This window comes from Centroberyx gerrardi, chromosome 8, assembly GCF_048128805.1.
Source record: "Centroberyx gerrardi isolate f3 chromosome 8, fCenGer3.hap1.cur.20231027, whole genome shotgun sequence".
NCBI lineage: Eukaryota > Metazoa > Chordata > Actinopteri > Beryciformes > Berycidae > Centroberyx > Centroberyx gerrardi.
The window spans coordinates 15,396,618-15,413,931 of NC_136004.1; the positions used below are offsets into that span (position 1 = coordinate 15,396,618).

General features: G+C 40.8%; 1 protein-coding gene across 1 annotated transcript in view; it reads left to right on the forward strand.

Annotated features, from left to right (window-relative positions):
• Window positions 1-17,314, forward strand: part of edil3a (EGF like and discoidin domains 3a) — a 127,674-nt gene that overhangs the window by 40,056 nt on the left and 70,304 nt on the right. Inside the window, exon 3 of the mRNA XM_071899737.1 lies at window positions 1,892-2,020. Within this exon, the coding sequence (XP_071755838.1) occupies window positions 1,892-2,020 (129 nt within the window). The remainder of the gene's footprint in view (window positions 1-1,891; window positions 2,021-17,314) is intronic.

Consider the following 17,314-nt stretch of genomic DNA (forward strand, 5'->3'; position numbering starts at 1 on the left):
ATCATTTGAAGGCGTGTTTTCACAGGGTCCTCATTTCTCTCAGAAACACATTTCAGTGAACTATTAACTTAATATAAGAGAACGTTTCCAAACACGCCCATCAAGCCAATAGCTACTGGTCTGAAATGAGGGCCGTGTAAAAAGGTTCCCAAAGAGAGCCTCTTGCTGCGGTCCAAGCAACAGCTGTACCAGCACCAGCACTCTCTTCAGCTTCATACCTGACCACATAGAGTGTGGTCAGGTATGAAGCCCCGCTTGAAGCCTAAAGGGTAACTTCGGTATTTTTGAACCATTTTCCCATCTTTTTGTGTCTAAGTGACTAAAGGGGACAACAATTTTTGAAATTGGTCCAGTATTGAGCGAGATCGCTTCAGCCGGCAGCCGCGAAACGAGCTGCAATGTAATCCGACGGGGCAAATCGCACCGTCAATGTACGTCCACTAAAAGTGCTTGTTTTTGCCACTGACAGGCTCAGATTGTTATCATAAGTGTCTGACAACATTATGGAAAGGACCCTACAGAGAAATGAAACGTTTTTCTTTACCTTTCGCTTGATCCGGTCTGTCAGAGACAGGCTCTGATTGGTAGAGCAGAGTCCAGCTCCATCCAATGATGTCATAATCGGTTAGAATGGCAAAGCGAAGCCATGTTCTGATTGGTGGAGGAGAAACAGCTCCATTGAATGCCAAAAATGAGTTTGGATTATTTAAAATGATATTTAGCCTATTACGTAGAACTTTACTTCTGTTTGGAGTAGGCTTATAGATGTATGCATTTACAAGTCAAATCACTTATCACTTATATAAAATAAGTCAAAATGTATGTGCAATTGGATGTCACATGCTTCTTAGGTGTGTGTGTGTGTGTGTGTGTGTGTGTGTGTGATATAGGCCTAAATGTTGTCTAACAGCCAGTCCAGCTGCACTGGGATGAAAGCGGCGAACAACTCAGAGAAATTAGAGAAATTGTGTGGCTGAGTTCAGAAAATAAATAAAATAAAATAAAATAATAAATGTATATGAATAGAGTTAAGCTGTCCAAGTCCATTCTGATCTAGAGGTTTGAGCGATTTGTTCTCACCATGAAATCTCTGTGAATTTGGGCCTCAGTCTTGTACGTGCGTGTGTGTGCCTGAGCATGTGTGTGTGTGTGTGTGTGTGTTAGCATGTGTGCTTTTTTGAGTATATAGGTGATAGCGCTCTGCCTTGCAGCCAGTCTGTGCTCTCCACTTAGTGCTGTGAGAATGATGTGTTGCCTTCCTAGAGGGGACATATTCAATGATTTTTAGACTGTGCCTTGGGCTGCCCTCCAGACCGCAGAGACCAGCAGCAGTCACTGAAAGCCAGCCACTCCTCGCTCTCTTGTCATCCCCGGTTTTGCCTGTCAAACAGTTTTAGTCATACACTGTTTCACAAGGTCCAACCCACTTTATTTTATTAATTTCGACTTTTATGTAGTCACCGTGAGTGTGTTTAAATGCACAGAGGATTCCAGGTCATATCCCGGTTAAGGTCACCTACAACAATATGTTAGCTGTGATTACCAGTACTATCTGGAATACTGAGGCGTGTAAACACCTCATCCCATTTACTGTTGGTTTTAGCAGTCTGTGTACGTTCTGTTATTATGGTAATATTCAGAATATTCTGTTTATTCTTGTACACAGTGAGGAACAGAGTGATCGGGGTATGAAAATGCTTATAAACAGCTTATCCTGCATAAGACCTAAATTAGGATATGAAGCTATTACCTGGGGCACTGTGTACAAGTATACACAGGGAATGAGGAGGGGAAAGCACATTATCATTGTGTCACAATCTACCTCACTGGTTGCAATAGTGGCACAAAATGGACTTTTTGACGATTAGTTGCTCCCTCTTTTCCCACTCAGGTCCTTGCCATCCAAACCCTTGCCACAACAGAGGGACATGTGAGATCAGTGAGACCTACAGGGGTGACACCTTCATTGGTTACGTCTGCAAGTGTCCACCAGGCTTCATTGGAATCCACTGCCAACACAGTAAGTCGGACCGCAGTCTTCTCCGTTACCTCTTCTTGCATGTGTGTTCTTTACGGCTGCCTCTGAAAACCCTGAACCACTTTAATTCTACTGATTCTGAATGCTAAATCAAAGAGACGATAGGTCGGTGGACTATCTCTGCGCCTCTTTTTACACATTTCCACAAAATATGACATGGCATTTTAATCTGGAGGATTTTCCAGCACAAATAATGACCTTGTGCGGTGAATAAATGGTGTACAGCTGACAGGAAGTAAATCGCTGTTGAAAGGATGAGTTCAGCAAAATGATAGTGAGTTTGGTATAGAGAAAAGAAATGCTGAACTTGCTTTCTTTTGTTGAGCTTGCTCTTAATAAAGGTTAGTGTCAGAAGGTTTTTGCTGCCTATGAGGTAATACCTTGTGTTAGATCAGGAGCATTGTTCTCACCCGCACTACAATTTCTGTTCTTTCTTTAAAACCACTCTCTGAAAACTTTGCAATGAATTTAGGAGCTATTGCAGGTGTTTTACAAAGGGAAGAAAAGAAAAGAAATGGGAAATAAGCAACAATACTGTCCATAAAACAACCGAAAAGGCGCTTTTGATAACTATTGCAAAGCTTTCTCTAGCATTTCTCCAGAAAATTTCATACAACACACAACTGTGAGCTGTTTGATATGATAACTGTTCACAGCAACAACAAGGAGCAGCCAGAGTGAGCTGTTTTGACATTTCAAAAAGTCAACTTATTTTTTGTGCAACATTTTGTTTCACTTTTAAGTATTCTCAGCTGCAGTTACTGTTGTCAGCAGTTTTGAAGTCAATTTCACAGCAAATATTAGATGGTGTCAAGACTCTCTTGTGCCAATATTACTCGCAGCTCCACTTACTAAAAAAATCTGTTATTTACTGTCAGGAAAGCGAAACCTAGTTAATGGAAAAGGGAAGGATGTCAAATAACAGGCAGGATCAACATCAGCTAGCCAGGGGTGGAAATACACAAGCATCAGTATCAATTCCATACATTCACATCCCGTCTTGACATCTTTACCCATTCTGAACAGATCCCAGGATTTAGAAAAAGCATTTAGGCTTCCGTGAGTGAGCGTTAAATGTTCGTAAATCCGGCTGGATGATATATAGGCCAACTCCTGCGGTTCGTCTCCTTGTGTCTGCTTGGCTGAACATTGCATTAGCCTGCCCCCCAACACAGTTGTCCCTCACTGCAGGTGCGCTTGTAAGTAATGAAAGGGGGATTTAATGTATTCTGATGAAAACTGCTTGGAGAGATGGATATTTATTGGTTTGAAAAAGAGAGAGAGAGGGATAGAGAGAGACAGAGAGAGAGATGGTAAGCAATACTTAACCATCTGCATCTGCCTCATAACTCTCCCGGAGTCTTTTCCCACTTTACATCAAGGTTAAACAAGACCCCAAAGTTAGAGACATTCTAAAGGGAAGAGGTTTCGTAGAAAGAGTCTGCGAGGCACAAATTATGGGACAGTCATTTTCATACGCAGTGATATTTTATCATAGAACGGGCCTTGCTTACTTTTTTCATGTTTCTAATTTTGTTAAGGTATACACCAGAGACTTTCTAGTTTGTTGTGAATCTCTCTGATGCTAAAGAAGAACATCTTCCCAACTACAAAGAAAAACATTTTACCTTACCTTGTTTGTTGTGCAGTACCCAAATTTGTTTCCCCATCTTGATTGTTCATTTATTTTATCAGGAGGACATAAAATACAAGAGGAAATGGAGCAAGTGACCATATCACCATTAGTTGATTCTTTCGATATCAGTCATTGTCTCCAGCCAGAATTGAGTATGAGCAATTGGCTAGCATTCATGCCATAATTCAGTTATTGTTTCCTATTAAGCCCTTAGGGTTGTGAGGAACCGATTCGATACAGGCTGAATACACATTAATGGCTGCCAATTTTCTTTACGGTCATTACAGTTGAATGAGAGCGAGAGGGGGCGAGAGAGAGAGAGAGAGAGAGGGAAATCTGTATCTGAAGACATTAATAATAAAATCTAGCGTCTGGATAATTCCTGCAATTAAATGATAAAGGCACACAAATAATTGTTCCCTGAGAATGACAGCTTAGCTGGCTTTGTTATGGTGCGGGTGGGCTTTTAATGGATGACAAGCTTAATGAAAAAGATAAAATTGTGAAAAGTGTTGGCTGGGATTTCTGTAGAAAACAAGCTGACAGGAAACAAGATGAAGAAAAGTGGTTGACTGTTTAGTACAGGCTAAGAATCTTTCTTATAATGTATGTGCTATTTTAATGAATATCTCCCAGTGTAATGGTTAGATAACGATGCACAAGTACACAGTACATCACCCAAGGGATGCACTAACACCATCTTTCCACTGCTGAGAAAATAATCCAGAGTACATAACTAAGTACTGCATCCATTGATTCCATGCAGTGTCCTCTCCTTAATAACTCCACAGCTGTTAATACAGAATGGACATCCGCTGCTTGGGATACTTCCTATCCATCTAAAAACATTAAGCCGCATCCTCAAGCTGGGAAACAAAAACTCCACTCTGCTTATGTTTTATCCTGAATCAATTTATGGATTGCATCGCATAATAGCATTATCTTTTTGCGATATCAGATCCAGAGTTATAAGCCAGTGTGTGGATGTTCTGGATTGTATGTACTGTACACTATACAGAAACACACGGTAACACAAATATGTGTAGGCCAACCCCAAATTTTCACTGTTGCTGTTACCTGCCTGCTCTGTCAGAGCCAAATCCAATTTCACACCTTTGAGCGTTATCCTAAATACAGACTGTGCTACACATCCTGCTTTTTAGACCGGATTTATGAAGCACAGACAGGAGTGATGTTGCATGGACAACTAGGATAAACACAAGCTAATTCAGACTGATGGACAGATGTGTGCTTCAGCTGACTTTTTTCACTACACAACCACTTATGAGTCTACTACAGGTGCTGGGATTTCAACAGTGAAGGCAGATATCACACACTGAAGTGGGAGATTGATGGCTTAAAGTCACAAAGAAATGGCGTTTCAAGGGCATTTTGCTTCCTTAATTTAATGTATTTACTGTTTAAACAAGATGTTGGGGTGAGACAGTGCGGGGAGGAATCATTCATCAGTGTAAATCAATGGGATATTAGTTAGGGAGAGAAAGGAAGTTTTATTTGATGGGGAGGGCGGGATTGTTTAAAAATCTGGTATGATGGTATAATTGTTTTTTATTTACAGCTACTGGTACACCTTGAGGTCACCATTAAAGATACATTGTTTTCCTGGAAGTGAAGGATGTTGATACAAAAATACAAGAAAATAAAAAAATATATATAATTTATTTTTTGGCATTTATTGGTAAATGGGTGTACATTGTGCCATATAGCTAACAAGGTGAAAAAGTCATGTTTCATTTCATTCTGACTTTAAGGTGATGGCAGTGTGCAGCCAGTCAGGATTTTATATGTTTGATTTAACTCAGCCATAAAGTACCACCTTAAATATAACAAAAGTCCACAAAAGTGCATCTTGGTTCCAGCTCAAAAGTAAATTTTCTTACATTTTTAAATGCCCAAAGTTTATCTTTCACTTTCACATGAGTAAATACTTATGTTGAATTCAGTTTGTATCTCCTTCTCTTATTTCAGGGGAAGGTGTTCCTTATGAATTGTTCCTCAGAAATGTGTTATTGTTGAATAGCACTATATAATAATAATATTCATCTTTATTTATAGAGCGCTTTTCTTGACACAAGCCGCAAAGTGCTTCACAGGAATACCGCTACTCTTGATAATAGTAACCCTGATAATGGTGGGTTGGGCTAGTATCACTGCTGCTATTATCACAGCTCTTATTATCACAAAGTGAATCATCTTTCAAGCAGCGTGGCGTCACGTCCCGGTGGTGACAAGAGGACAAGTGGCAGGCCACGGTTTTGGGAAAGTAGCCAAATATTGTAATGAACTGTCACAGTGTGAAGATGGGGAGTGATTGCCCCAGTAGACACGAGGTTGCAGGAGAATGTTTTTTTTTTAGGATGCATGTTCTCAGTCTACCAAGGACAAACTGAATATGAACTGTACAGTTTTTTCTGGAGATTTGTTGTGGAGAATTTTGCCATAATGTGCCATAACACAGCTGTGATATCTTAATTGATTTCCTGCATGTCCGGTCCACTCCTGTTGATTTGCCAGCCACATAATATTCTGCGGAGGATGAGTAGCGCAAGTCATTTGATTTCATGATACTAAATCCTATCTTGGAAAGTTGGCAGATGAGATGAAGATGTGTCACCCTGCTCTGTCTCCGAGCGCTGAAGCTTGATCACTGTTCTCACAAGTTTCTGTGGCTCCTCCATCTTTATTCTCCTTCTGTGATGTTGGTTTTGTCTGATTCATCTTTATTCTCAGTCAATGATATGTAAGGCTAAGATTACAGTGGACCTCAAAACTCACAGTGAAGTTTATAATGTCCTGGAAACTGTCAGAAAGGGCTTCCAGTATGAGCCAGTGGGGAAGGCCTGGTGGTGTTTAATGCACAGTTCTATATAGGCACTGCAGAAAAAATAAATAAATAAAAGAAAAAAAACAGGTTAATTTGGTTAAATCTTCTCTCAGATGACTGGTGTTCACTCTTTGACTCTTGTCTCCCTCCAGCCCTTTCTTCCTTGGCTAGAAAGTCCTTTGAGCGCATTCCATCTTGCTTTTTGATCAATAAACGTCTTTGCCGCTGCTTTTGAAACACTCCAGCAGGGCGCGATTGATCGGGGCTAAATGTGGGGTGTGTGGGTTTTTTTAAAGAGCGGCTCCATATTTGATCATGTATTGACAGTCGCTATCATGGCGTGTTAGCCCTGCTGCCTCCGCAGCTTCTTGCCACGGGATAATCAGCCGGTGTTTATGGCTGTGGCCTGATGCAAAGCTGCGAGGAGCCATTACTGTTAGTCAATTCACCTGGGGAAGATCAGAGACTGCCTTTCATCAGCACAACAGAGGGAAACAGACCCCATCTGGGCTCACGGGTGCTTCAGTTAGGATTGCATTAGTGACCTGTTTATTTTGTTGCAGGTAAGGAGGTACCTAGTGGTGCTGTGGTGCTAATATTTCCTCCTCTTGTTTATTTCTTTTATTTTTCCGTTTCCTCCCTCACATTTGGCCCGGCCCCTCTGACACATCTCTCTCCACATTGATTCACACAGAGAGTGAGCAAGACAAGACAGAGACCTCATCTCCATCCAACGCTCTCAGTAACTTGTTTTCCACTCGCCTCTATTTCTTGTGCTCTATGTTCTGCTTAAGAGCGTGATGATCTCATCGACAAGAAGGCACCACAGCCTGAGGGAGGTGCGTGTGTGTTTGTGTGTGTGTGTGTGTGTGTGTGTGTGTGTCCTCAGCCTGTCAGTATGATCAGTGTGTGTCAAAAGGACAAGCGGTTAGCAGTCTCCCCTACATCGTAACCCCGCAAACATTTGGGTACAACAATAGTCGCTCTTCTTCACTGTTCAGAAGTCTGAGAGACAGAGCTCTTGCAGCCACTTCTTCTTCACCCCTTCCTCCAACCAATGACCCCCACCCACCCACCCACCCCTCACTTTACTAGCACACCTCATAGTGGTTACCTGCACCTCTTCAAGCGAAAAATGACTTGCCCTTCTCAAACCTGTCACTGCCTCACAGGAGGTGACTTTGTAGCGGCAGAGGGTGTGTGTGTGTGTGTGTGGGGGGGTTCTTGTTAGCCAGCATTTCCTCCACCTCTCCCATGGAGGCCTGCGAGAAACCGCCAAGCGAGGGCAGTGAGCGAGGGAGAAAGAGCGGTGGGATAGCGGTGGGCTTGTGGTTTTTCTATTCCCTCTCACCGTGACTGAAGCAGTTATTATCTCCTCCGTACTGTGAGGCTCCACTGTTCGAGTCACATGTCACGCCGTTTCCAGTAGAGACAGGGATTAAGCATGAAGATTTCCTCCTTTTTTTTTTGGGTGAATAAATACGGATTTCAAGAGATACTTAAAGGTGATTTGTATCTCACTGGGTCTTAAAAATAATCCCAAATCGTTTGACGTAGTTACAGACTGTCTTTTTCTAACAAATATGTGCTGTATGCATTGCTTAAAACATGGATATATGTATTCTGTAACAGGGAAAAGCTGAGCAATGTCAAAAGGAAAATAAAATTAAGATATGTGTGTATTGTAGTGACAGTTCAATCACACATATATAACACTTTTACTCCTTTGACAATATACAGGAGGTTGAACATGTGAACTACATGTGTGAGTGTTTGTTTGTTCTTCCACATACAGTGAACTTTATTTCATGGAAATGGTAACAGCTCTGAACCAGGAAATAGAAAATAAAAAAATAGCTAGAAAATGACCTTGCATATTGCCACAGTGTCTGCAAAGTCAGGTTCCTGTTCATCTCAAAGCAGCAGCTCCAGAAAGTGTTGTTGAGCCCTTTTGTAATCGCTCTGGGGGAAAAGTGTTCATGTACAGAAATCGACTTAACTGTCTGAGATCACAGGAGAAGCATATTTGAATTTTGTTTTAGGGCGGATTTCCGCTTTGAGTTTGAAAAATTAGGTTTTGGGGGTAGGCTTAGCTAAATGGATTTAGATTGATTTATGTATGACTAAAAGTTGCTGCAAAAAGTTTCCGCCAAATATTTTCCATGGTTCCAGGAGGTGGAAGGAATGTTTTGTCCAGAGAAAATCAACTTATTTCCAAAAAAAACAGAAAGATAGGTTTAGTCATAGTGCCTCAGGTCTGTTCTTGTAGGTATAAATCTGTCTCTCCTTAAGAGCCTCTGGGATTCAAGGGGAGAGTTTCATTTTTATGTGTAAATTAGTATGAATAAATTTCACTCCCAATAAAACATCAGTCTATTTTGTCAACATGATATATATATCTATATATATATCTGTGGCTCTATAACTTATAGTCCACTTTCTGCACCCCACAATATAGGTATCTTATTGGTAAGACAGCGGCATCGATTGACTGTTCTTAGATGCTGAACAGGTAGAAATTTTGAAAAGTAGTATAACAGTTTTAGGTAGTAGAATATAAGAATTATTGTCATATGGCATATCACAATATTAATATGTCATATTTTTCATTTTAAGTCATTGATTCATGAGTGATGAATTAATCAGGACATTTTTATAATGCAGTTTTGTATACACGGTAGATTCCATCTGAAATTTCTAATGCTTGTTAAAAAGGGGAAGAAGAATAAAAAGGATACTTGACAGTGTCATATTTTGTGAAAATCTTAAAAAATCGCCCTCGGTTTACCTTGAGAGCATTCATTTGCAGCAGAACATAAAAGCTATTGAAAAACAGAGGTTCACTCCTGCCACAGCACTAGAGTTTCCCAAGGTCATCATTGTATCACACATCTAAAAATGTGCTTCGCTACTCCAGTTGCCCTCAGAGCTACAATGAACACTGGAAGCCTGAAGGCTATCCCCCAACGGTCCATTACTGTGATGTGGAGCTGTGTGGAGGACATGCCCATTCCAACATTACATTCACAAACCCACAGCCCACCCACTGCTCTCAGTCTGTGGCCAGAAAGCTCCATTTACAGGAAGAGATGAGTGTAGAGAACCCGGGGGAAGGGTCTGTAGTCCACCAAAAACCCAAAGAAGAAACCACAATCACAGAGCCAAACCAACAGACGCCACTGATCGGCAACTCATGGAGAGACAGTAAGAGTGTGTGTGCTGACTCTCTGACAGGAGTCACTGCACATCAAAATGGAGAGATGGATATGTTCGTGGCCCCTCTTGTTTTAGCCGTATACTGCACATTTGCTCTTTCATCTTCCAAAGCGGAACACATTTCTGTCGCTGGAAACAACAGAGGATCTCCTGCTGCGGTGGTTCAGTCTTACAATCGTAATCTGGTCAGTCAACATATCGCTTAAATCCAGCCCACAGATGAGCTGCTCGTCTCTGTGTGCAGAAATAGACAGCGGCACCTAAAACAGCTTTTAACCCTTATGCTGGGAACCTTAAAAACTTCCACTTTGTGCATTTTACCTGTATCAGATTTTGAGCTTATAGTTCAAGAGCAGTGGAGAACTTGAGGAAGAAAACACATCTATCCCATGTATATTTTTTGTCTTTCCTCACATAAACAATCTGTGCTTCCAAAGTAAGCGCTTCTACCAGCTGTATCTTCTCACCTGTTAGATAGCTTTGACTTTAATGAAGAGGGAATAGCACATGTATTAAAACATTTTTTGCTATTTTTACTAAGCCTAAAGGCAATTTGTGAAAACAAAACAACAATACCTCTAGAATTGTCAGATTAAATAAATCCATGTCATTGTTGGTGCTACACTCTATAGGCCTTGTGAGTCGCTCTCTATCAAGATGTGTCAGTCGTTCTTACTGCTTTTGATCATTTTACTTGTCAACTCAAAGAGTTTTCCTGAGTTTTGTAATGAGTTGTACTGAGTTCTTTTTTTTTTTTTTTTTTTGCCACAGAAATCCTATATTGGACACAAAGAAAGCTTCAAGCAAATAATTGGTTATACTGTTTTCAGTTCACAGTAATTTCACACTTATATGCTTATGGGAAAATCATGAAAGTACCCATAGCACTTGTATTTATTTTTTTAATATCTACAACTACAAGGCTTTGTGTCAGATGCCAAAATGTAGCAGCCACTATTCATGGATGGTGATACAAAAACAAGTTCCGTTCCATTCTTGAGTAAAGATATCTTCTTGAACATTACATTTTCTAAAAGTTCTTTTGAATAATCTAATTCAATAGTATTTTGTATGAAATGACTTACACAGCACTTTTATATCAGGCTCATAATAGACTCTCAGTGAGTATGAAGCCCTTTGACAGTTACACCAATACTGTGTACCTTGTTGTGGCCATTCTCTCATGCACGAAGTTTCCAAACCTGGAAAACGCATTTCTTTTTAACACAGCTTCTTTCATTACCTTCCTTGGTTAGAGGCCATCCATTTCAGCAAAAATATTTTACTTTTTATAATGAGATGAGTCTGTTTAATAGAGCATTTTGTGATTGGTTGCATGGTAGCTATAGGAGCTAAAGTGGAAAAGTGTTGAGTTAAATGTGGTCCTTCCAAATCAGTCTCTCCAAGCTATGTTAATGAATAATTCATTATTAAGTGAGGTTAATTTACATAGACAATAAGCAGAACAACAAAACAAAAAATGGCAGGCAAGGGCCTGGGCAAAAGCTCTGTTGTTAATGTGCTTTGTTAATGAAATTATGTTTTTTGCTGTTTCTATTATACTGTCAGACAATATTTTATTCATAATCTTGCTTCCTGTTCTGCTATGTATGTTGGTTTTAGATTACTTTTCTAGGCTATCAATGTGTGTGTGTGTGTGTGTGTGTGTGTGCGTGTGTGTGTGTGTGTGTGTGTGTGTGTGTGTGCGTGTGTGTGTGTGTGTGTGTGTGTGTGTGTGTGTGCATGTGTGCGCATGCATCCCAAAAGTGCTGGGAACCCAGTCAAAGATCAGCATTGTATTTCAAATGCCTATTTTCCTGGGTGAATCCAGCTCCCTCTCTTAGCCCAGGAGGAGTTGACCCTATCTCGCCTCTGTCAGAGGGCATTCTGGATAACAAGCTGGGGAAACAAGCTGGAATCAAGGTGCTTAGGGGCACGGAGTGCTGTGCCACAGACTTAGATGTCTTGTTTAGTCTCCGAGATGAAACCCTTTGCCTTGCAGATCAGAACTGACCTTCAATTTTTAGATGGGGTCTGCTGAGTCTGCTGAGTGACCCGATGTGCATCTGCACACGCAGCTCATTGGATGCTAAGACTGGCACCAGTCACCGTTTGCCGGGGTCAATCTGCGCTTGGCCCTTGTGATCCTCTAGATGTTGCTCTTATGCATCTGTCTGGCAGACAGGCAGATGAGGGCTGATGCAAGTTGATAGTCTGAAGTCATCTGTCACCTCTTTTGTATGCGCCAACTGTTATCATGCAGTTCTACAAATCCCACTTCTTAATTAAGAGTGGTGGGAAATACATATTTTGTGAGCTAGATGACATTCTTAGTGTTTTGCTAGCAAAATTACTGGGAAGCCTTTGTTTTTTAACAATGCAATTCTGCTGTTAAATCAAGTATAATGGCAGAGTGTGCCACCGAAAAGTTGAAGTGATGTTAAGTGGTCAGACAGGTGGCTGGAAGTGCAGTCTTGTTAGCAAAACATACTGCGCTAGAGAAAGGCCAGCACTCTATGAGGATGTTAAATATGCAGAACTGCTGCAGGAAGATGTGTCATTAGAGCCGAGTTTCTTCAATAAAGTTTATTTAGATTAAAAGAAAAGAGGACAAGAAACAAGAGGCTTGCAAATGTCTGTACTTTGGATGTTATGAAGAAAAGCAACAAGAAAATAATGAGATGCGATTAGCCTAAAATGATCCTGGATACATTTGTTCCAGTTAGGATGTTTTTCCCTCTCCCTCGCTCTCAGTCCCTGAACACTTACTTGCCTGGTATCCTTCCTGTGGAGGAGTTGTAGAGATCGAGCCGTTACCAGGGCCTAATTGTGTAAGGCCCCTTCGGTCACCTGAGCTGCACTGTCACCTCCTGGCCTCTGCAGTAAGGATGGACCTGTTGGCAGATGGCCAAAGCATAAATAGAGATGCTTTTCCAAATCCCAGGTGGCAGAAAGAGTTAGAACTGAACCTGCCTGCGGCTTTTGGCCGGCGCTAGCAGTCAAAACGGAGCATTACTAAATGTTCAGCTTGACCAGACAGAGCTGCATTAATTCTGGATGGTCAGTGTGTGGCCAAATTAGGATCAGTGTTGTTTTATTACAGACTTTTCAGACATTTTCAAAATGGATGGATTCAATTGGAAGACAAAGCGGTTTATAAAGGCTTGATGAAGGGATTTAAATCATAAATACAAGTTGTGTGGTCATGAGAATGCACAGCTGTGAAGCCATAACCATAGCAGGCGGTTCTTACATTAGTTTTGCAGCTCTTAATAATTTATTTGACTTCGCATAGACAAAGTGATCTACTGTAAATCTATGAGAGGCTGTTGTAATATTTATATCCCACTGAAGCATTCCTCAAATCTCCTCTTGTGTTCAGAGAAAAGGGATAGCTCAGAGGGTCAGCAAGGAAATTAATTAATGAATTATGTCTGCAATGAGTCCCCATTCAAAACCACTGCTGCTCCTAATTTGCCACAGCAATATCAACACTGAACTCTGCATAAGTCATTTAGGTTCTGATTATTTATCAAAACTATTTTCTTTCAATTAAAATGATGTCAAATGGTTGGTCATGATGCAAGTATTTCTGTACAGTTTCTCCAGATGTTGTGTTTTAAATCACTTCTTACAACCAATTTTCATACACTTGCTTTTACACAATGTCTTTATTATTTTTACCCTCATATTGTGTTACTCTGTGTTTTTACCTTTTATCTTGTGGTTCCTTGTTTTTAGCCATTTTATCATTTTATCACCATTTTATGTTTTTACTTATATTATTTTATGATTATGCTGTTTTATTTGATTGTTAAGCACCTTGTAAACTGTGTTACTGCCAATTTATTTATGTATGTATTATTTTGGATGTTGGGTTACATGGGAATTGCACTGACCTGTGATATTGTGTAAGTACTCTGGAACTATACATGTAATACAGTTTAATACAGTAATACAGTGTCAATGCTATACATTTGTAGTTGGGTTATCATACTCTTGTTAATGTTTCCAAGACCCTGCTTACACTTGTCAGTTGAATGCAACTTTTGCTATCCAATCATGCCAGGACCATCTATATTGGATTTGAGTGGTATACTGTTGGATCACAGATATAAAAAACTAAATGTGCCAGAACGATAGCTATTTTTCTGCTCAACTTTGTGGACACAGTATTCTCATAACAACAGATCTCACTCACTATCACTATTTGCCCCGAGTTCAGCTCTCCCTTGTCTCTCACCTGCCCTCCACCTCCTATCTGTGTCTCTTACCAACTGAGTGTCTCTTAGACGGTCTAGTAAGTGTACCTTGGTGATGTTAAAGTGGTTGTGGATCAGAGTCTCTTGTTCTGAGGTAGATCAGTATTCCCTTCACACACCTGCTGTGGATGCTCAGTCTCTAAGCTTAAAATGACACTTAAGGCTTTCCTCAGAGTGTCATTGTGCCTCCGAGTCGAGGGCTCCTCACGTTCCATGCAGCCTAGTCCTCGGCAGAGCCTCCTGGTCTACATGTCCCCGAAATGATGGCTGTTTTGCCTCTCAGATACACAACGTCCCCCCCAATGCATTTTAAGATACCTTTCAAGGGATGCTGAAGTGCGGCTGTGAATAACTTCCCAGTAGGCTAATCCCACTTCAAAAAGCATGTCCTTGGAATACACTATTCTTAATCCCTCATTCACAGCTAAATGCATCATCATATCCCTCAGCTTGAAACATATACAGTATGTGTTGCACACAAAAACAAGTAAAGGGAAAGCTTTCTAAGTTGTGTATGAGATTGGGTTTAAGCTATTTCTGTATGGGAGATCAATGAAATCAAAGAAAATACTCATGATGCTAAGCCTAGAGATCCATTCATCATTGTGATTGAATATGACCACGGCTAAGATATAATAATGCAAAAGCACATTTCAAGGATACACAGGCAGACTTTAAATGTCTCTCTCTCTCCACTGAGCTTCTCTTGTTTTGTGACTTCATCAGTCCCAGGATAGTAATCCTAGTAGGGCTGTATAATATGGTTGAAATCAATACCACGATAATCATAAGAATTTTCTTCAATATCAATATATATCACAATATATCTCACGTATGCAAAATGTTAAATAATCAAGGGTAATGTAGGGTAATAAATACATTTTAAACATTTTGTCAGTTTTGAAATAAAATGTACTTGTTACCATCAATGTAGACAGCAGAATTGTGTCACAATATCCCAAAGTCACCATATTATCACAATATGATTCCACTGAAAGATGATAAACGATGATATTGAATTATCGCCCAGCCCTATGTAAGAGTAGTAATTAGTAGCAATAGTAATTTCACCTGGATTTGGTAAGGCAGGCACAGGCTGGCAGGTTTAGATTGACAGTGGACAGCGGAGAAAGGCACTTCCTTATTCCATCTTCCATCTCTGACTCGACTCGTAGAGACAGGCCTTGTCTTGGCCTTGTGTATGTCACAAGTGTGGACAAGACACATCTCACTGCAGCAGAACCTGTCAAACACAACATCCAAGGCTGATCCACCCTTAGACATATAGGAAGTTGCAACTGTGAGGACATGTCAGCACTTGTTGAAGTAGCACTGGTCTATTCAAGTATCCAGTGCAGGCTGGAATTCACACTGGTAAACCATAATGTATTCATCAGGTCAAATATTAGTGAGAAAGATATATAAACGCAATGGCATAAATATATAAAACAAAGAACAATCACAAAGATATGTGCAATATGTTTGCATGAATGTGTGTTCTCTGCATGCTTGGGTGTAAAAAGTGTAAACACATTGCATGAATGTGGGTTTATGTAGGTTACTGGTAATAAAGCCCTCGCTCTGAACACTCAACCTCCTGAGGTCTCCTGTCTTTCCCGGTGAGATGTGAGCAGATGGCTCTTTTATCTCTGCCTCTTTCGAGTGGGTGCTGCGTTACATCAAAACTGCCAAAAATGAGTGAAAAAAAAAAGAAATATTCACAAAAGAAATAAATAAAAGAGTGAGGATTGCACCGCAGAATAGATGAGCACACCAACCCTAGAGGGAGTTGAGGACAGCCAAGAGATATGCTATTTATTCTCCGTATGCATTCTTATCAAAACTGAAACTATCATTGCCTGGGCGTATGTTTATATCTTCTCCATGGTGTGTGAATTATACGGTATCATGTGTATAACATGGTTTCGATTGCTGCCCTTGCTCTGCTGTGCGGTTTTAATGCTAGCTAATTTTATCGTGGACAACATGAAATCTTCTGTAATGTTCTCGCCTGTTAGATATGAATCTGGGTGGTCACTGAATGATAATACCAGGTGCTGCTGAGTATTTATGTGCAAGCCTATTGAACTAGTGTTGTACATCACGTCCTTGAGGTGGACCCCAAATGAATGTAACCCATGATCTTTATCCCCAGACCTGGAATTCCCATAAATTATTGTTGTTATTGCTTCCAGTGTAAAGTGTTCTGTCATAAAGCTGATAAGCTAATGATATACATGTCTTCCTACTCAGCTTAACATCCAAGTACTGCACATAATGGGATGTCTGTTTTTCATTTTTTACCCCTGATGAATTCATTCCAGGTGTCCAAGGATTGCAATCTGATCCAGTATGATATCTAACACCTGCAGGACCACCATGAATCACAAGGCATCAGCAGCAGTGTGTCCTTGGATAGAGCCTAACCCCTGTAAAAACTAGGATGATTACTTCCCAGGAAGTATGTGTGTTCGAGGTCAAGGGTTAATTATGTGGCAGGAGTAAACAACTGGATGTCCACTTCATCCCTGTCAATCACCGACCCCTCGAGGTCAAACCGCCGCTCATCGCGCAGACAGAGGGGTCAAGAGGATCGGCTTGCTTACCAAACCGTTTGTGTGTGTCCGCTGGCTCGGTGACGCAGGATCAGACAAGATAAGATGAAACCTTCAGGATTCCTGTGGGGAAACTGGGCATGCGGGTCACATAGATGCACAGATGGAACGCGAGGATGGAAGATCTTTTCATTAACGAGATGCCTTGACTACCCTTCAGTTGTCTGCCATACGCTGGATATTGGCAGAGAAAAGGGAGGCTGTACCCAGTTACACTCAGCATCCGACTATAATTTAATGAAGGGGGTGGGTGAGATGTAGAGGCAGCTCTGCAGGGAGATTTCCTCTCATTCTGTTAATTTGGTTAATTCTATTAATTCAGACATTCATTGCAATCAATTATTGAATTTATTTTGTTGTTAAGGGTCAGTTTAGGCTTTCCAGGACTACTGAATATGTATTAAACCATGTGTCAGTTCTCCAACTCCTCATTTGAAGAGTCACCTAACAGCAATTACAATCATGTAACACTCAGGCAGGTACAAGAGTCTTAACTACAAGTGATCCAGTTTCATCTTTCCATTGCTTCATCTTCATGGCTCATTTAAATCCTAGAATAATTCCCCTTTGTGCGGGATTTGACACAGTATCAGTACTATTGAATGAACTGGAAAGTAGATGACTGGGGCTGTGTGTTTCATGGGCTGTAGCAGGTGCAGCCTCTGCAGAGGTCAGTGCAGCCTGGTGGAGCGGGCGCTGTTG